Source organism: Anser cygnoides, chromosome 2 (assembly GCF_040182565.1).
Source record: "Anser cygnoides isolate HZ-2024a breed goose chromosome 2, Taihu_goose_T2T_genome, whole genome shotgun sequence".
In the NCBI taxonomy this organism is placed as follows: Eukaryota; Metazoa; Chordata; class Aves; order Anseriformes; family Anatidae; genus Anser; species Anser cygnoides.
Genome location: NC_089874.1, coordinates 155,555,129 through 155,575,806, shown reverse-complemented (window position 1 = coordinate 155,575,806; position 20,678 = coordinate 155,555,129). Strand labels below are relative to the sequence as shown.

At 41.3% G+C, this 20,678-nt stretch overlaps 1 protein-coding gene across 1 annotated transcript in view; it reads right to left on the bottom strand.

Moving 5' to 3' along the window:
- Window positions 1–379: 379 nt before the first annotated feature.
- CCN4 (cellular communication network factor 4) overlaps window positions 380–20,678 on the bottom strand; it is a 36,763-nt gene continuing 16,464 nt past the window's right edge. The window contains exons 2-5 of the mRNA XM_013192666.3: window positions 6,308–6,587; window positions 3,293–3,550; window positions 1,305–1,498; window positions 380–758 (exon numbers count right to left, since the gene is read on the bottom strand). Of these exons, the coding sequence (XP_013048120.1) occupies window positions 459–758; window positions 1,305–1,498; window positions 3,293–3,550; window positions 6,308–6,587 (1,032 nt within the window). The 3' untranslated portion in view covers window positions 380–458. The remainder of the gene's footprint in view (window positions 759–1,304; window positions 1,499–3,292; window positions 3,551–6,307; window positions 6,588–20,678) is intronic.

Genomic DNA, 20,678 nt, shown 5'->3' with positions numbered 1-20,678 from the left:
AGACTGAAGTCTGCAGTGGGAGGTGAAGTATACGTCGATGCTAATTTTCCAGCTTAGAACACATTAGTCAAGAAATGACAGTAAGGATGTCTAAGCTACTGACAGCCATACTTTTGCTGTCATAGCAGTATAATATTTTTTCCTTTGGGCGATTAAACTGCTGACCTAATAAATGCTAGTGCCAACAGGACTGTCATTTAAGTCCTGGAGTCTGTGCATAGAGGAATTTCTGGCTGCCATTAATAGATGGAGGTCTGTTAGAGCTGAAAACCCTGTTTGTTCAAGGCCTCTCCAAGAACAGTGTGTCAAAACAAGGAGATTTAACATCCTAACTCAGGAAAAACAAATAAATAAATAAATAAATGAAATTGTACATTGGCACTGGATGAAAGATTCTCCTTTTATTTTAAAACCTCTGTAAAATCAGAGCAATGGGTCAATTCCAGCATTCAGCCAATTTAATTAGCAATTTCAGAGTAATCGTGATAATGAGCCAAGTCGGCAAAGATGTCATTGGGGTTCTTGCAGTTCAGGTTGCAAAAACAAGCATTGATCCACATGATTTTCCAGGAAATCTCAGTTCCATCTGGGCACTCAAACCTCACTTCAATAGTCTTGGACTTGTAGGGTGTGCAGCACCTGTTGTCTGTGCAGACGCCACAATATTTGGGTCTATAAGGACTTTTGCTCACACATCCTGAGATGGTGTAGTTCATTGGTTCGCTGGCCCTGTAGACAGCCAGGCACTTCTTCCCAGGCTAAACCAGAGAACACAAAAAGAGTCAGATTAATTTTCATTGCTTCATGCTGACACAGGTAGGTGGGACATGCAAACCACCTTCCTGATATTTAAATGTTGTGAAGCTGCTAGAAAGCATTTTACAGACCTGATCTAGAGGTGTGACAGACTGACACTCTTAGACCTACGAACCAAGAAGCTGCAGGTAGGATACTCGCATAATACAGTTTATAACTATGACCAGCAGTGCACCGTTGCTTTTCTGCTAGCTGAGTCACAGGTCTGTCTGCACCAGCAGCAAGCACAGTAGGCAGGCTTGGCTTGCCTTTCCTTGTACGGAGCATTTTTGGCTGGAATTAAAACTCTCAGGGGAAGATTTTCATACCGGTGTGTGGAAGCACAGGGAGGAGACATTTTGACCTCTCTGCATCACAGTGAGTCCACATGTGTTTGCTAATGGCCTCCGAGTTCATAAGTGCAGTTCTCAGAGGCCAGAATGCTGCCAAACATGTCTGACCCCGTGTCCAGGCAAAGCTCAGGGGATGCACAGAGAAACAGTCCCCACCTTAATGTGCTTGGTTATGTCCACCTCGCAGGGCCGCATGTTGCACAGGCGACTTTCCTTCATGAGCCGGCACTGGTCGTTGTCGTTGGAAATCCGGGTGGAGATGCCCAGCCCGCAGGTCTTTGAGCAGGGACTCCAGGGCGAGGTGTGAACAATGCAGTTCTTCTGCCAGGCTTCATCCTCCCCCTCGTACGCTGCAGAGACCAGATCAACCGCACATTATTCAGCTGGGCAACTTTCCTTATTAAACACCCTCGCCCCAGCTCATTACACATTCAGGCCACTAACCCAAATAATTAAATCACAGCGTAGTTGCTCAGCATCCCTGCGAACCTCCGCTTGCTTTGTTACCTCCCCATCCCACCCCCTTTGCCGCTGACCTACTTGTGTCAGACCCTCAAGTGCTCGGGGCTGGGGTTCATTTATTTTTTTCTCTTTATAGCCTCACATAAGGGGGTCCTTGTCTGGGGCCCCCAAGTGCAACCACAACGCAAACACTTCATTACAGAAGCCTGCACCAGTTGATGCAGAAAGAGATGAGATCTAATCTCACCATGAAGGGTTATTTAAGAGCCCGTTCAATTGATTCCCTCTAGCAGAAAGTGGTCAACAGTCTTTGATGGACGGCTGAGGGGTTTGGGAAGCAGCCACTGCCTTTCATTGGAAGGAAGAGCAGCTTGAATAGCTCACAGGGAGCTCAGGAATCACTTGAGAAAAGGGTGGGCTCTGTTATGAAAGCAGCCATCAACCCCAGGTCAGGTTCCTTCACAGCCTTGTCAAAAGTCCCCATTGGTCTGTAGCTCACAGCACAGCCCACAGGCACAGCTCTGGTAGAAACTGCTGGGCTGAGCTTGCTTGTTATAACGTTAATCATCAATATTAAATACTATATTTATAGTTATATTAAATACTGTAAAAACTATCTTCACTTCTACTTTTAAGAGAAAAAGTTAGGCAAGAGAAGATGTATTGTGCTCATTTGAGGCTATAGTTCATGAAGAGAAAAAGCCAAATTCAGTAATAGATGTTTTGGATTTGGACTTATTTTCAAAAGCTACCAGAAATAGTAATGAGAACTAAACTCTGGTGGTTTTAACCCACAAAATGGATTTGTTTTTTACAACATGCCCGTTGATGGAGAAAATCAAACAAACAAAACATACCATTAAGGAACCAAATCCTGGTTCCCTGTTCAAACACCCTACATCTCCTTGAGCTCTGCTTTTGTGAGGTATTCTGTAGAATGGGGCTAATGTGACTAGCATCACTACATTGCATCACAGTGCTTTGAAGATAAATTTATCATATATGGAAAAGCACGCACATCCTAAAGTTTAGGGACCATGTGTGAGGCAAATGGTACCACCTCTATGCAGACAGCTAAGTGATCCTCACTGTGAATATGGGTGTGGGGGAAGAAGATAACATATGACACGTAACATAGGTAGTTTAATAATGTCGTCAGTCCAGTTGAACGTAATTGCTAAAAAGCAATACAAACACAAAGACAATTTAGCCTAATTTTAAAATTGTCAGTGAAACTTCTACTACAATAACTGTTTGCAAGGTGTGTCTGAGTTTGGGATTATTAAGCTACAGGAGCTTTAAAATCATATGACTAGCACAAAACAGCCCAGACAGAAAGCCCCAGTGCCAAATTAAAAAGAGATAATTTTGCTTTTCAGAGGAACTACACTGATGAAAAACTGGTGAAGTAAAAAGGACTTGTCACATCTTAAAAGTATCAGCAGATGTGTGTTTCAGAGGGGCTTTTGTCACACAAGCATGTTTAATGCGTCTCATACTGCTGCACCACTGGTGTTTGCACCTTCTGTGCTTCACTACACTCTATATAAGAGTGTCTGTGCCTTGCTCACACAAAGACAAGACACTTGCCAACTTTGACAGTGCAAGATGATGCTTTGGTTGCAGACACTGACTTCAGCTCCCTGATGGCCAAGGAGAGGTCCACCAAACTCCTGCCGTACCTGCAGAGGAGATGTGGCGTGGAGATGTCTTCCTGATTTTCTTGGAGTCATCGCAAACCCACTGCTCGCAGCACTTCCCCGCCATCTTAATCAGCTTTGGGTTTGGGCACCAGACAAGGGGAGGGCGTGAGTTTGTGCACATGGGAATGCAGCCCACAGCCCCATTAATGCATGTGCAGTTGTATTTGCAGTTAGGCTGAAATGTATCCCCATTATTATATCTGACTCCGTTGAGGACGCATCCTACACCGACAATCTCTGAAAGGAATGAAAATAAAAAAAAAAAAAGAGAGAGAGAAAAAGACACACAGAGCACCATTAAAATAATGCTGTCAACAAACAGTGTTAAAGTGTTTCTTTAGCAAGCTGCTCCCTGGGCTAATGGAGCCAACGTGGAGAAATGACAGTGCTGCAGTGATGTGTTCAGCATGACGCTGAGCCAAATGTGATCACGCCATCTAGGAAACTGTTTTGGTTCTGAATCACAGCAAAAATGAATCTTCTAATGCATCATGGAAAAAAAAAAAGAGTTAGAAAATAAAACGTTTCATGCATAAACATGATAATTTCATGGCACGCTGTTAGAAGTAGTTTGCAACAGGAGCAATCCAAGTAACTTAAACTGACATCGAGTGAAATTTGACATTTTTAGGGATGTATGAGAGGACTACATGCAGTTGCAAATATGGCATAGTTCTGTGTGACATTTGTACCCTTCAGAAGCAGCAGTAGGAGGACAGCCAAGGTAGCAAAGGAGCACCTCAATTGGCACAGACTGTATTTAGGTAACAAGAGCCCTACCACTTTATCATAAAACAGTTTCCTTAGAAAATGAAGAAAAACATAGTAATGCTATGAAAATTATTATTTGATGAATATTTGTAAATAAAAGCATGAAAGATCAAGCCTTTTCATTGCCCCTGAGAAGGAATCATATTGATCCAGGAAATAAGACAAAATTTGTATTAAAAAAAAAAAAAAAAACACTTTTTTTTTTTTTAAAGTTATGAACAATGATTTTGGAATCAGTGGCAGGAATCTAATGGAATTCAAGCTTCAGTTTCTCGTTTGGTCACATGGAGGCAGTGTGCACGCACTGATCGGGTTGCTCAAGTTTTATGTCTGGTCGGAAATGGAGCTGCAGTGCAGTTGTGCTTCAAGGCCAGCACAAATTGAACTGCTGGATTAAAATCCGCAAAAGCTGCCTATTTTTATAATGAGCTGAATTAAAATATCAAACACAAAACCCTTCATTTGCACAAAATAATTAAAAATAGGCTTCTTGGAACTTGAAGTACAGATCCAGATCTCCAGTTTGTGCTCAGCTCCAGTATTGATAATGCTTCAGCCTTTGTATTGAAAAGCTGTCACTCGGTTCTGGAGCCAGAGCAGAGGGCTCAGTTATGCTTCTAGGTGCACACATGAATTATGACAGTTCAAGAAAATGCTGTATTTCCTGTTGATTTCCTATTTGTTACAAGCATACCCCTCCAGGATTGTGCTAACTCAGCCTCCTGAAGGCCTCACACATCAAGATGTTCACTGTGAGAACATCCCCAAACGTAGACATAGGCATAGTAGAATGCCTTCATGCAGAATCACACTGAGTCTGCAGTAAATTAGGCAACAGGGGAGCACTTCAAAATTGCCATCCCCACGTGCACAAAGGCTACCTCCCCACCTGAATGTGTGCTCTGCACCCTGCTGTCTCTGCTTCCGGGCAGAGATAATCCAACAACATAAGGAGAGCTGTAGTGACTCCCAGCAGGTTCCTATCTCATGTCTGGGCCATACTGCAACATGCCAGTCCACATACATTGTGTATTTCCCACAGTTTCACCCCATTTCGTTTCCTGACCCTGGTTTCTAGGTCTTTCAAGTTCTTTATTGTCCACAAATTATGTTGGTCCTGAAGTCCTGCATGCCTTGGATTCTCTAGAGCTAGAGTTTTTGGCATCCAGCTGCAAAGTAAATTCCTCAAAGCAGTTAGCTCCCAGCTCCCAGTACAGGAGTCCCACACTTGCCTTCAGTCCCCCTGCAGTCAGGGCAATATCTGGTGTACTCAGAATGGAATGATGCAGCCTGTATACAGCCCAGGGTATGGGAAAGAACATGTCAGCACATCCTGTCATCTGCATCCACCCACATGCTGAAAGCAAGGGGAAGACCACAACTTGCTGTGGCAGCCAGAGATAAGCAGCTTCACCTTCTAACGTAGCTTCTCGTGTCCCTCAGCTGTGCACACCACAAGACCCTTCACCATACAACCAAATATGTCATATATGGAGGTACATTGTCATGACAGTAAGGATGTGAACATGCATGGGATTGGGAAACCTTCCAGACCTCACTAGGGAGGCTGGGGATCAACTCTCCTACATCACAGTGCTGTTGCCACAAGCGTACCAAATGTCTGGGATGTACTGGAGGACTACAGATTATGAAATCCATCTAAGAAAGCAAACATAAAAGTAAGTAAACATGATGCAGCATAAAGGTCTTTAAAGAAGCCTAGGAAGGCTGTGGTAGCTTTGAGACAACATACAGTTTATCTTTTTTGTTTTGTTTGTATCCTACAAAGTGTGCTCTTCTTCCTTTGAATCCACTATTGGGAATAAGCCATAAGACTCTCCTTAGTGGCATGCTTTTCATGTAGATGCCCATACTGCTTGTTGTTAAAGCCAGTTACACATCTATCCTTCCTACAGCCCCAGCCCACTACAGCACCTCCTCCTGTTACAGGGAATATGGAATAATCTACTTGCAGATCCAAAGACCTTCCAATGCTGGTTGCTCCTTGTTCTTGGCAGCAGCTAATCCAAAGAGTAAGAATACAGATGCCATTTCTCATCCAGTCAACTGCCCTGAGAATGAAGACAGCTATAAGGACATGGAAGAAGAAGAATGAAGGAGCTGACGAATTTGCAGTCAGGTATTTAATGAGATAAATTTCAGCTCAGACCAAGGGGAGCTGCCAAGGTATATCTAAGTCAAAAATATATGTACATCACTTACGTGCACATACTCCTATTTCGTACCTAGGTCTGTCTCCACTGTAGTCACAGTACAGGCCCCTGTGAAAATCACAGGTATCGGCCTCAGTGCAACTTTCTCCACGCTGCTTGGCACACGTCTTGCAGCAATCGCAGCCGTCTGTGACCAGGCTGACTCCTACCGAGCACCGAGGTGGGGACTTCGGACACTCGCACGGCCACTTACAGTACTGAGTCCGTGTGTAGGCCTCTGTCGTGGCAGGGACGGTGGGGGTCATGGTGGTGGATGTCTTGGCAATGGCCTACAAACAAAGAAACACAGCTTGGAAACTGTTCCAGAGAAAAGGGGGCTGTGAACCCTGTGGTGATCTGTCCTTAATAAAAATCCCATCGGATTCAAAGAGACTACAAGGAAACCAAAGAAAAAAATTCAAAAAGCCATTGCTTTTCTGTATAACCCTTCTGATACCAGCCAGGGGCAAATACTCTGCAGCTTGGACTGACATTCAAACCACATAGGCCCAGTTTGGCGGTATTCAGCCTTTTCCAGACCTCTGCTCTCTGAACAGAGGTCTCTTTCCCCGTAGGAAAAAGGCACACATGTCAAGACCCCTCTGATACAGAAGAAGAAATTGTGATATGTGCAGTTTGTTTTACCCTGGTTGTTTGGCTCTGGCAGAGGGGTATGCCACTCTGTAGCTGTTGTTGCCTGTTCATTGGCAGATGGCTCTAGAGCCTCTTTCCAGCTCAAAGGCTTCCTCAGGCACCAGTAGTTGCCTTTTGAGTCACCAAGCAAGATAAAGGTCATGGTGTTGCAGTGCGAAAGCACATGAGATGAGGCCCTTTTGTGGCCTCCTCCTCCTCAGGCTTATCCACATTTGTGCGTGTCTTGTATCCAAAACAAGGCATCCCATAAATCCATGAGGAGACAGGGAGAAGGCCTGTGAGCCCACCATCTCCACGTGCACCCAGTCAGGACCCTCTGTGCTATGCGGATGATCACAGAATCACAGAATGGCTGAGGTTGGCAGGGACCTCTGAAGATCACCTAGTCCAACCCCCTTGCCGAGTAGGATTGCCTAGAGCACATTGCACAGGATGGCATCCAGGCTAGTTTTGAGTATCTCCAGAGAAGGAGACTCCACAACCTCTCTGGGCAACCTGATCTGAAACCTGAAACCAATCCCCATCACGGACCTTGTTAGGATGGCGTCATCATTTTGTCTCTTCTTGCAATATCACTAATACCACAACTGCCTTCTTACAATAACAATAACCCTATTTGACTTGAATAGGGACAAGGTTACAGAAAGGCGAGCAAACCTCTGAAATCAAAATCTGGCTAACTGGCTGTGAACATTTTGATGCACAAGGACACCCACCTCTGTCTGAAAAATGTTTTGTTCATCTCCACACCTGTAATAAAACATGCATGCAGTTCAGCTCCCTGACAGATTCCCAGTGCTAAGCAATGAAGCTATACAATGTCTATAACAATTAAAAAAAAAAAAAAAAAAAAAAAAAAGACATGCATTTCCTCTAAGTACTGTGATGAACTTCCTTATCCATCCTTTGTAGCACCTAAACAACCACATACTAAGGTCGTCGTGAGGCTCTTAGGTCTTTCCTTTGTCTGTGATAGCTCTACAAAGTCTAACACTGTAATTCACATGATTTTGCCTTGGTCCACACAGCTAAGCAACTGAGATATTTCTACGGTGATTTACCACCTGCACCTTTTGGCACATTCTTTTGTTGTACATGGAGTCACTGTGGGCCATATAAGTTAGATGAGTGCAAATGAAGCTTTATAACTTTAGAGTTTCACCTGTTGGAAGTGCAAAAATTTTTACCATCATTGTGAGCATAGAAGAAAAAGTTTTATGGGAAGGATACTGCCAAAATTCCATTTTCTGATCTACATTTCCTCATCAAATTAGAAAAACAAAACCAAAAACTATAATATTAATGCAAAATATGAGAAGTTCTATAGTAAATTGAGGTATAAAAGGGATTTCATGTAATGAAATGCCACTCCAGGACACAGATTTAGGTCACTATTACTGAGAAAAAAAAAAAAAAAAAAGAAAAAAAAAAAGAGAGAGAGAGTTCTGGGGTATCTTAGCTCATAGGAAAACATACAGAGGGCAAAAGTGAATTGCCTTATGCACTCTGCTTTCTGCATGATATTTAACAGCACCAGCCATGCTCATGATGCAGGGAGGGTGCAAGTCAAATCAGTAACAAAGCAAATATATGTCTTTTCTACCAGGATTACTGCAGAGAAAACCTGAACTGCACATGGGCATCAAGCAGAGCACTCTGCCTGGACCCATGTGGTCCAGAAACTCTTTCCAGTTCTAAGATTTGAGGGCTGCAAAGAATGAGTGTATAACGCGACAAAGTGCAGACAAGGAAAGTCAGAGTCTAGAAACTGCTAAGGTATTCTCATCTATTCCTGGCTAACGCATACTGTACTATATATTCCCTAGTTCCCCAGTGTTTTGTCTTATTTACAGTTCCAGATGAATGAAAAAAAAAAAAAGTGTTTTTTTATGCTAGCTGTCCATGGAGAAAATACACCAACCAAAGGTTCTGTTGGGAAAAGCATCTTCAAGAATAACCATCCCACAGCCCAAAAGCCATCCATCCATCCATCCATCCATCCGTCTGTCTGTCCGTCAGGATACCTCTGCACAGTTCTTTGACTGTCTTCTACAGCTTCTTTGCTAGCTGTCTCAGGTTTTATTAAAAATAAAAAAATAAATAAATAAAAATTCTAAACCTGCTACTGCTGCATTTGAAGTTGTATTTAAGCGTCTCAGTAATTAGTTATCTTTTATTTAGAACGCTAAATTGTTAACACATTGCTAATTGCTGCCAAATAGGCAATGTGTTTGCTCTGGGCATCATTCCCAATTCCATTAAGGCCTCCAGAACTGGCCTTAAAGTTAGCTTAAACCACATTTAAACTCATGTTTAAACTAAAACATACCAATATAATTTACTTCCACTTTAAAGCTCCTTGATGTTGCCAAAGTTGTTAAAAGACGAACATTTAGATCAATGAAAAGCCTTGGCTCTTTAATAGTAACATTTTTCATTCCACTCACAAAAATTTGAGTAGGTGCAATAATCTGTCACTTGAGAAGAGAGGCCTCTTCAAGTGCAATAAACCTATTTACTTTGTTGATGAGTAAAAAAGTGCTCAATAATCAAATCCAGATATACAGACAAAAGTCACACAAGTATTTAAATAGCCCATTGCCATGACCCAACCCCATAAGTAAATCCCTTCACAGTCCCTTGTTTCTATTGTTAATATGAGCAAGAAACAGTTCCCATCCTGTGAAGATATGAAAATGTCTGTAAATCAACACATGTAGCAAAGAGGAACCAGTAAGTCCTGACAGTCCAGTGATTATAGATAGTTTGTGAGGACTGAGACTGCATTCTTGCAAAGGTCTGGGTATCTGGGAGCCATTTGGTGGCTCATGATAAACAGGAATTAAAAGTAAATTATTTAACAGTCCTTCCACTATGGCTAAAGCCTGAGGTGACCAAGGAAGCTTTTCAAGGGTCCTTATAGCGACTTGTAGCTGTTGTGGCTGTTGGATATACTTAGATATCCAGTGGTGTAGCTGAGTAAGCCATAGGAGGGAAACTTAGTGTAGGTTACATGAGCATCAGTGTGAACAGGTGTCAAAATAGGGTGACTCCCTTATTTTACAAATAGAGAAACCATGGAGAGATGGAAACAACATCCTGTCCTAGGCTCCATCACCACCAGATCTTCTTTGGAAAATGGTGTCCACCAGGTACCAGAACAAGTGTACAACATGCACAGCTTCAAGACCCTCTTCCTCTGCCCTCCGAAGTCCCTCAGAGCTTTGCTATAGAAGAGGCAATTGTGCAAATTTATAAAATTCTTGGCCTTTCCTCTTCTGTGTTCTGCTGTCACCACTGGGATATTTAAACCCCTTTGGAAAAGCCATCCAACACCACTACTACAGTATCTCAAAACATTTTGGAATACTATTACTTTTCTATTAATACACTGTAATGGTTCTCAGCAACAGCCATCCTTAGGAAGGAAAACAAACAAACAACAACAAAAAAAACAACAGCAACAACAACAACAAAAGTCACATATAAGTTAACGTTTTGTGACTCACATCTTCAGTGTCATTATAATGCATAAGAGGACAATGGTTTTCTATGAAAATCAACATGAGAATGAAGAGAAAGTTCGACATGATAATAAAGGGAAACACCAACAAAACACAGTGCTGGGGATTTGACAAGTAAATTTTAAAATGTCAGAGAAAGTAAAAAAAGTGTCTACTGTGATTTTTTTTTCCGGATATTGGTAATTAACATGTTTTCTACAATTACTCTTCGAGCTTGGAGTCTGCAGATTTATGGTGTATTTATGCTCCTGATTTGTGCTGGAAAAGTTCCCAAATTACTTTCTTTGTACATCTACAGATAATATTTCGGTAGCAACAATTCCCTGCAAATTTCTGTGTTCACATTCAAGAGGACAGAAGGAGAAAATAAAAAATGACTGACTGCCTGACATAGCCACAAAATCAGTATTTTTAGTAGCCATGAGTTTTATTACATAAGTCTTTGGGATATTAAATGAATAGCAGCATTTTTACAGCAAGTTCTGCCTACTAGTAAGGTATATTTCCAATTTGTAGGAAAATACAATAATTGTAAGTTTCTTTTAGTTTTGAAAACTGGGAAGACCAAGTTACAGTGTTGAACTTAGTGTACACACTCCAAATTGCAAGCCAGCCAGAGATACAGCATCACTCTTACATAATGCATGAGGAAACCTCAAGCTCTGTTTTTAAGCATTAAAGCCCTACATGCATTGCAATATATTCCTTCCCTTCCAGTTCATTAAGGTGTTTAAAAATACATTTCTGTGTATTCATTTCACTGTTTCAGTACTGTAAGATCTTACACTTAAAACCTTTCTTTTTTTTTTTTTCTCTCCCCCCCCCCCCCCCCCCGGTATTTTTCTCATCAAGTTGAGGAGGCAAAAGATATGCATGTTATTCTCCTCTGCTTTACCGATGGAAAAAAACCTCAAAAGCATGGTGATTTCTAAATCCATTTCGCCTGGCTACTGGAATTGCAGGAGAAAGGGTTATGAGAAGATGGCCTGCAGAGCTCTGCTCAAACTATGCTGTGTTCTCCTTGACAGTAATTTGCTCTAAAAGGACTCTTGAGCCAATCCTTAGCTGCAAAAGTATGAGCTGTGGTTTTCAGGACACATACTGTTGAGTGGACTCCTTTTAATTTCTGACAGTAAACACTTTAAATGAGTATTTTTAAGCTACGTTTCTGATGCTGCCTTTCTGGGTGCATGCCAGATATTGTTGATGGAGGGATAAATGCAATCTGGATTATTTCCTGTCCTCCATCTCTGACACATTTATAAATAACAGTTGGTGAGAAAACCTTTATTAAATATCCTCCTTACTACAAAAAGGAGATTATGTGTTCAAATCAGCTGATTTGCAGACTGACCCAAACAGCCTTAACAGTGGGAGATCGTTCAGCAAGGCCTGCTAGCAGCAGCTAATCACTCTTTAGAAATGCCTCTAATTTTTGCAGATTGACTGTCCTAAATCTGGACACGGTGGTTAATTACAAACAAATAAATAAAATTTAAGTGGACACCTAGGGATGCACTTCCAGGAAAATGGTTGTAAATTTGTGCTCTTCCTCTGCCAGGCGATGCATCTGCTTTCTCCTGGTTACATTTATTGGCTGAACTATTTAGCCAGCCCAAGTAGATCTACACCTGTAGAGCAAACTCCAATACCATGTAACTCCAAATGTTCTCAAAAACAAAAATAATTTTAAAAAGCAGCCCAGGAAGTTCCCACTTACATTGACAGAGTTGCAAAGAACTTAATACCAACCTGATGCAGTGCTGTTCCCAAGGGAACTCAGGGATTGGAGCTTAATAATGAAGTTAAAATGAAAGAAAAAATGAAATATAAACAATGTATTGAATGAAGCCACATAACTTTCCATGTCTCCGTGTCATCTCTGGGCAAGCACATAGATTGCTTAGTGTAATCCCAGTAGAAAAAAAGAGTTTAACAACTCAGTGTATAATCCTGTCTTTTCACCTGCTTTAACCACATCTAAGGTCTAGATTTATCTTTCCAGTCTACGGTCAAAAAGGGAGAAGTGTTGTGTGGATATCTGAATGGGGGGCACAACCCCAGAGACAGGGAAGTACTTTATCAGCCTCTCTAAAACAAAGCTGTGAAACTCAGGCTTTCAGACACTGCAAACCAAAGCATTTTCACCCCATCCACAGAAAATGTGAATGCCCACTGTGCAACCACTCAAGAGAAGAGGCAAGTTTGCATTAACCTTGACAGAAAGGTAAGAGCACTGTTGAGGGTCCAATCTGAAAGCCTTGAGAATCTTGCTGCTCTCAAACATATGAAGAGCAAAATTTTGTAATATTTTTTCTGTCCAAATTAATTTTCCCCAAAATTACAAGACACTTTCCTGTTGAAAAAAATACTCCTAAGTCCAGTTAAGGTAAAGAAAAGCAAAGGCACAGAGGGACAAAGAAAAGGGATAGCTTTTATTTCTCTGTACAATAGGTAACATAGAATCATAGAAAGGCTCAGGTTGAAAGGGACCTTAAAGATCATCTAACTCGAACCCCCCTGCTATAGACAGGGATGCCACCCACTAGATCAGGTTGGCCAAGGCCCCATCCAGCCTAGTCTTGAACACCTCCAGGGATGGGGCATCCACAGCTTCTCTGGGCAACCTCTTCCAGTGCCTCACTGCCCTTACAGTGAAAAGTTTCTTCCTAATGTCTAATTTAAATCTATCCTCTTTTAGTTTAAGACCATCGTCTCTTGTCCTATCATTATCTACCTGAGTAAAGAGTCCCTCTCCACCCTTTTTATAAGACCCCTTCAAGTATTAAAATGTTGCAAGGTCTCCCTTATCCATTAAAATGTTAACGAGGTCTCCCCAGAGCCTTCTCTTCTCCAGGCTGAACACGCCCAGCTCTCTCAGCCTTTCTTCATAGGAGAGTTGTTCCAGCCCTCTGACCATCTTTGTAGCCCTCCTCTGGACCAGCTGTAACAGATCCACATCTTCCTTGTGCTGGAGGCCCCAAACCCAGGTGCAGTGCTCCAGGGTTGTACTCAGGAGGGAAGAGTAGAAGAGGACAATCACCTCCCTCGACCTGCTGGTCACATCTTTTTTGATTCAGCCCAGGACAGAATTGGCATTCTGGGCTAACATAAGAAAAATAATCTAAAAGGACAAACTGTTTGTGGTGTTTACACTGTAAAAGTTTTTTCTGGTACTTAGATCCCATTGCTACAGCAAAGGCACCAGTTTATGGAAACAACTGGTTATCTTGTCATGAAAAACAACTGATTTCTAAATATTACACGATTTCCACACAAATGACATTACATCTGTCTACAGTCCTCTAAATGCCCTGAGATATAAATGAGAAGGGGAAAGAACAGGATATATCTGGAATTTGTGACTGTACATGTAAGACAGAGAAGCAGGCATGCCAAGGAAGGAATATTTTGAAGGCTAATGAGTTCCAAGGGACTGCAAGATAGATGCTGGGAGCAAGGAAATAACATAGGACAACAGGAATTTAGGTGTAGCTCAATAGAGTTTGTATCTCACTATACATTGCTGGGGTGTGATAGCAGGAGCATTGTTCAATATAAGGTCAAGTCCTGAGTCTCTGATGGGCATTAGTAATGAAAAGCTTACATCAGTGGGCTTAAACCAGGCCATCAAGGTGGAAGTTTGTTTTTTGGTCTTGCCCACTTCGAACTTTGGAATTAATATTGCTGAATATTTGCATTATTATCACACACAAGACAGATGGGTTGACAAAGAGTCAGTTCTAACAGCAAGATCAGTAGTAATCACAGTACTATCAGGCCTTCCTCACTTTTATGCTCTTGCTGCAAATCTCAGAGTCCCCATGAATTCTCAGAAACTCTATTACAAGATAATACTAGTGACAAGTGAGCTAGCATTAGGACAGAGATATAAGTCAGATTCTGCAGGACATGTAATGGTAAGTGGAAAATATGATTACTGGGGTCTCAGCTTCCATACAGCAGACATGAGTTTCTAGATACATTATTAAAATTGATCCCAGACATGAAATCTCCATAACATATTGTAAAATAAGACTCTGAACCCAGAAAACGTACAAAATAGTTTTATAGATGTCAAGTGCCACTCAGATTTATCCTTCCTGTGCACTGTAGGTGGAGAAGAAAGGAACATTCTGCATGAAGCATAACATTCAATATCTTAAGAAAATAAAAAATCCACAGTGAGTCAACTGTTAATATTTCTAGAATCTGAGAGTGATGAAAAATCAACTTCCCATAACATTATTTCATAAAATATATTTGTGGGAAGAATGTAGGCAGATGTTTGGAATAGCCTTTTTTAACTTAGTTTAGACAATTGCGGAGTAAAGATTACATATATTCACTGTTTTGCCAAAATATTGCTTATACTGGCAAACTCAGTGTGGTCTTTCATTTTCTTCACTTTTTTTTTTTTTTTCATGGAGTGTTTAGAACAAAAGAACTTCCCTGTTAGAAAGTGACCTGATGATGTTTCATAAGTGTTCTTCTAGTTAGAGTAACACTTTCTAAGAGTCCAGTGACCTAAAAATATTTGGACATCCTTAAGAAATTGACACTGCCACTACATACTCCACTAATTAGGATATTAAACAACATATTTTCTGTGTTCTGAGAACATTTCAAAGTCTTGTGCTGCACATGTTCCATCTGTGCAGCTAATGAGCTCATCTGGTAAAAACAGATTGAACTAGAGTTAGAAAACCATCAGAGAACATCTGGAGAAGCAACAGAGTAGAGTCTCCAGAAGGGATGAATAGACAGACTTAAATTTTTGGAAAGTAGAGTGCAGGAAAAAAAAAAAATAGAGAGAGAGAGAGGGAGAGAGAGAGAGAGAGAGATTGCATTTGGATCATCCAAGGTCATAAGGTTACAAATAACCCTAAAACTGTACAGAACAAGATGTTGACATATGAGTCCTGGGTTGGGTGACAAAAGCAGTATCATAGGTCCAGCTCCCAAATAAGATCATACTGCTTTGGCGTTTTACTTTGCAGTTACCCATGTTCTGCGTTTGCTTATCTCCTACTTTTCAGTCATGACCTTGAAATCAAAGGGAAGATGCATTCTGTCCTCTTACTCTTACACTCTGTCCCAAGATGGGCAAAAAGCAAAGTAAAACAAAGACTCTCCTTCCCCTCCCCTATTTCAAGTATAGTGCAAAAAATTTGGTGGCATTTTTCCAAATCATATTGGTTTTCATGATTATTCTATTCAAAATAGAAGTCTGCATTTTTAAATATCAGCAGTTTTCTACCAATATTTCCAATGCAGAACATCTTGACTTAAAACAACTTTTCATTTCAAAATTTCATCGTTATTTAAATTCTCAAATCTGTAACATTTTTCTTGACCTAATATATGCACTTTCCTCGAGCTGCTGATGAACTGATGAAGCTATGCATCCCTACTTTCTTTAAATAGAAATTTTCCTCTCAGGTCAAGCTTCCACTGCTGTCTCCCCTTAGATTTGGCTTTCCAAGTTGATCTTTTGTTCTTTTCAACTTTCAAAGTGTTTTTCTCCTTTAAATACATACTAAGGGCTAGAAACTTCTGCAAAGCTTTTGACACTGTCCTCCTTGGTATACATGTCCCTAAATTGGAGACGCTTGGATTTGACAGGTGGACCACTCGGTAAGGAATTGGCTGGATGATTGCATTCAAAGTGTTGCAGTCTACGGCTCAATGTCCAAGTGGAGATCAGTGACGAGTGGTGTTCCTCAGGGGTCAGGATTGGGACCAGCACTATTTTACATCTTTGTCAGTGACACGAACAGTGAAATTGAATGCAGCCTCAGAAAGTTTGACGATGAAGCCAGGAGGAAGATGCTGAGGGAGCTGGGCTTCTGTAGTCTGGAAAAGAGACTAAATGGTATCGGCCCACAGCTACTTGAAGTTGAGATAAAAATGGCTGAGACAAATTCTTCTCAGTGGTAACAGAGGACATACAAATGGGCAGCAGCCACAAACCACAGTCAGGGAGGTTTAGTCTGAATACCAGGAGGGCAACTTCGCAAGGAGATAAGTGCAACTCCGGGTCATTCTGAGTGTCTGAATTCTCCATCCTTGCTTGTTGGACTAGAGACCTCCAGAGGGCACTGACAACCAGTGTTTCTGGGAATGTATGACTGCATACCTTGTCAAAACCAAGCGTGGAATATGCCCATAAACCCAAACAACCAACAAGATATCTTCACCAGTTCAGTTCTGCATTTAGCCAAATAAAGTCTGGATCTGGCACAGATAAATAAATAAATAAATCCCTTTTTGTTATACGATGTATTTAATGCAGAATAAAAAAAAGATTCCTGTTTTGTAGATCCATCTCCTCTTATATCATGAGCACAGCCAAAAATGCTATTTGGCAGCTAATTATCTGATAACAGGAAACCTTCCATACGTCTGGTTTTATAGCAGGAGGACTTCAAGACAATAGAGAGAAAGAGAAGCTGCTACTACTGCTTTAATGGCCCCTTTGGAACACATGGCATGTGCAGATTCATCCAAAAAACCATAACTGCCATTTAATGTAGTGTCATATCATTATATCAAAGCCACCTCAAGACTTTCAATGAAAGATGAGCAGTAAGACTGCATTGCTAAATCCTTGTGGTTAAGTAAAAAACAGATGGAGTCTACAAGTTGTCTGAATAAACAGCAGCATTTCCAGGCAGAGTCTCACAGTGAAAGGATATTTTGTCTCCAAGAATGGCATATTCTGGCAGCTCTAGCTCATAGTATTTGATGAAATCTGTTAGACAGAAAATGAAGATGAAAGAAATCTGGGTCAGTAGCATTCTTAGGACCAACAGAAGATGCCAAGCTTTTGTACACTCTAGAAGGACCTGAAGCTATTTCCAACTGCAGAACAGAATCATCCAGCTTGAAATGTCTTATCTTGCCCTTTTCCAGGAAAAATCGTGGCAAGAATCTTTTGTAGCATCTGAAGTGAATTAGCTCAGTGTGTGCAGAGATCAGTAAGGCAGCATTAGTAGGTTTGAAGCAAGGGCATCCGTAACAATGTCTGTCACAGCCTGATCATCTGAGCTGGATATAGTCTGATCATACTCCTGAGAAGAAAGAAGCATTTCTTGGCCAAGACAACATCCCATTAAAACCTAACAGAATGGGAACAAGGGATTAGGGGAAGGATGAGAGATGCAGAACCTCCCTTACATACCCTGGAAACCTCTCTGACCCTTGTTCAGCATGTATAATGATACCGCTATACTAGGAGGTCTCGTGATACATTCACATCTGTATTGTGAAACGTTCAGCTGTGATCACCCACCATGAGATCCCCTGAGAATAAACAGATACTTCCAGACACCAGGGACTGATGCTTATCGCACTGAACTTCCTATACCCAGGAACATCTGTGCAAGAATCTATGAAATCATCAGTGCTCATTGCTTGCAGGTAGAAATGAGTACATGGCTTATCAGAAAATGGAAAAACAAGTTCCTGTGATTGCTACAGATGATATGAGGTTACTGGCAAGTATAAGGATTTAGCTTTCTTTTATAAGGCTATGGCAGAGTAAAGCAACCTTAATCTCTGTGTAAAGAGCTTTAATGAAAAACTGACTCTTCTTTTAAAAACTGGGCTTATTAGGTAAATGGTTTTGATTACACTAATTTGGACATATATAAGGAAGACTGAAGAAATGTCAAGAGCTGCAACTCTCCCTAGCAGTGACTGCACACAGTGTGCAAAGACTGACAGAAGATTCAGGGCGATAAAGGAAGTATTTATGGTATTAAAAACGTATTTAGCTAGGAACAGCAGCATTTAAATTAAGGGATGGAAACAGGAGTTGAAGATGATGGGATGCGTCCAGACCACAAGAGGTTGGCCTTATGTTCTAAACAGGTGCCAGGCATCTGGAAGTCTCTGAAAACAGAACTATAGGTGTGCTAAGATGTGTGCTCAGGGGCAAAAAAGACTCACATTATCAGGAGATAAATCACAAACAGCAACTGCCATGTAAAGACATATGAAATGGTTAATAGAGTGGGGGGAGTTTGGCTGTGAACACAAAATAACAAGAGTGCCCATGTTGTCACAAAGAGGGAAAGGGAACTGAATAACTTCTACAGCCTCTGCTGACAACCCTTCAGACTCTCCTGGCACCTCATTACATTGGCAGTGGGCATAGCCAATGCTACTTCCAACAGTCAAATTTTCTGTCTTCATCATAAATCTAAGTCCTCTCCACCTACTGCAAAATCCTAGAAAGCATTCCCGTTACATTTCTCTGAGTGCTATAAAATGTTTCACACAAATAGACATATATCCAAGTAATCCACTTCAGGTTCAGGGATCTGAAAGAAAGTGTACAACAGTGCACAGCACAGAGCAGATGCTGCTTTTAATAAATTCCTCAAGGAAATGAAGTATTGAATTCCCTGAGGATGCATTATCTTCCTAATTGTTTTCTTCCTGAAGCTGATATCAAGCCTTTAGCTATATTACGGGCTACCAATGTCAAACAGCTGCCTCTTAAAATCTCCCTCAATGGATTTAATTAGGCATTTTGTCACTGTGTTTTAGAATGTGCCAAAAAGGAACTCTAAAAGGAACTCTGAAGACCTTTGCTACAGTGATGCCTGATGTTTACAGGAGGAGCAAGCAGCAGAACGTGAAGCACACACTTCTGAGCATTTCTTCTGCTGACTTAAAAAGTAAATATCTACAGAAAAATAACAATAACAACAAAAGACTAAAGACCTTTAAATAAAAACAGAAAAATCAATAGAAATGTAGCTGCCAGCACTGGATGAGGTAACATGCACAGATCCACTCAGAGCAGAGCTGCAAGGGAGTCTGTGCACATGTACACCAGGTAGACATCAAACCAAAACCATGACAACCCACAGGCTAGAGAAATGATGAAATGCTGTATGCTCATATTAGAGGTTAAAGAGAGACTGTCATAAACAACCTTGCCAAATTAATGGTGAAATCTTTTAGCAGGAGTGCAGTGATCAGCTAAAGACCTCCTTCTCAAAAGCTTTGCTGATCTTATATGCCCTAAATCCCTGGAACAAGCCCAGTCTAAGAGAATTTACTGGCTCCACGTGTGGAGCAGAGACATTACTTGCCAAAACATGTGTACAAAGACCCTTCACACAGATGATATTAGAGATCATGAAGACTAATGCTACAAGGATGAAAGAAACCAGTAAACAAATCTGGAACTTGTTAACTTTTCTAGATGATAGTCAAGACCCTGAAGTAGATTGAAGTATGGGTTTTATAAGCAGAAGGGAGAAACTGCAAATTGAGTACACTCAACCTATTCATCGTAACACTCCTGTGCCCATTTTTTATCATCTGTTACAAGAGACAATAGCCTACCCAAATAGTTTATGGTCTACCAAAAACACTGGTGGAATGAAGCATCCTATTTCTTTAGCATCTGGGAAAGTGAAATCTATAGATATTCTCACCCAGTTCCTCAGGTCAGTCTGAGTGCTAGGTGGGTGTGCAATGCTGTATGGTACCTGAGCCTAGGGGAGGTACACAAGGACATTGGGAGTCTACATAACTGAATGCCCCCTATTATGAAAATAACACTGGCATCAGTCTGGTAAAAATCTGCTCTTCAGGAGAGATAACCTATCTGGGAAGCATATCAGAAATCACACTCATCATTATTTTCAGTCAAAACCCAAAATAATGAAACAATTCTTAACAGGGCATCTACTAAGACAAAGGTTTACTAGCAGGGAAAAACATTAAATACTTTAGTATAGAATCATAGAAGGGTTTGGATTGGAAGGGATCTTAAAAATCACCTATTTCCAACCTCCCTGCCGTGGGCAGAGACACCTCCCACCAGACCAGGTTGTCCAAAGCCCCATCCAGCCTGGCCTTGAGCACCTCCAGGGATGGGGCATCCACAGCTTCTCTGGGCAGCCTGTGCCAGTGCCTCACCACCCTCTGAGTGAAGAATTTCTTCCTAATATCTAACCTAAATCTACCTTCTTTTAGTTTAAAGCCATTCCTTCTTGTCCTATCACTACACCCCCTGACAAAGAGTCCCTTCCGAGCTTTTCTGTAGGCCCCCTTTAGGCACTGGAAGACTGCTGTAAGGTCTCCCCGGAACCTTCTCTTCTTCAGGCTGAACAACCCCAACTCCCTCAGCCTGTTTTTATAGGAGAGGTGCTCCAGCCCCCTGATCATCTTAATGACCCT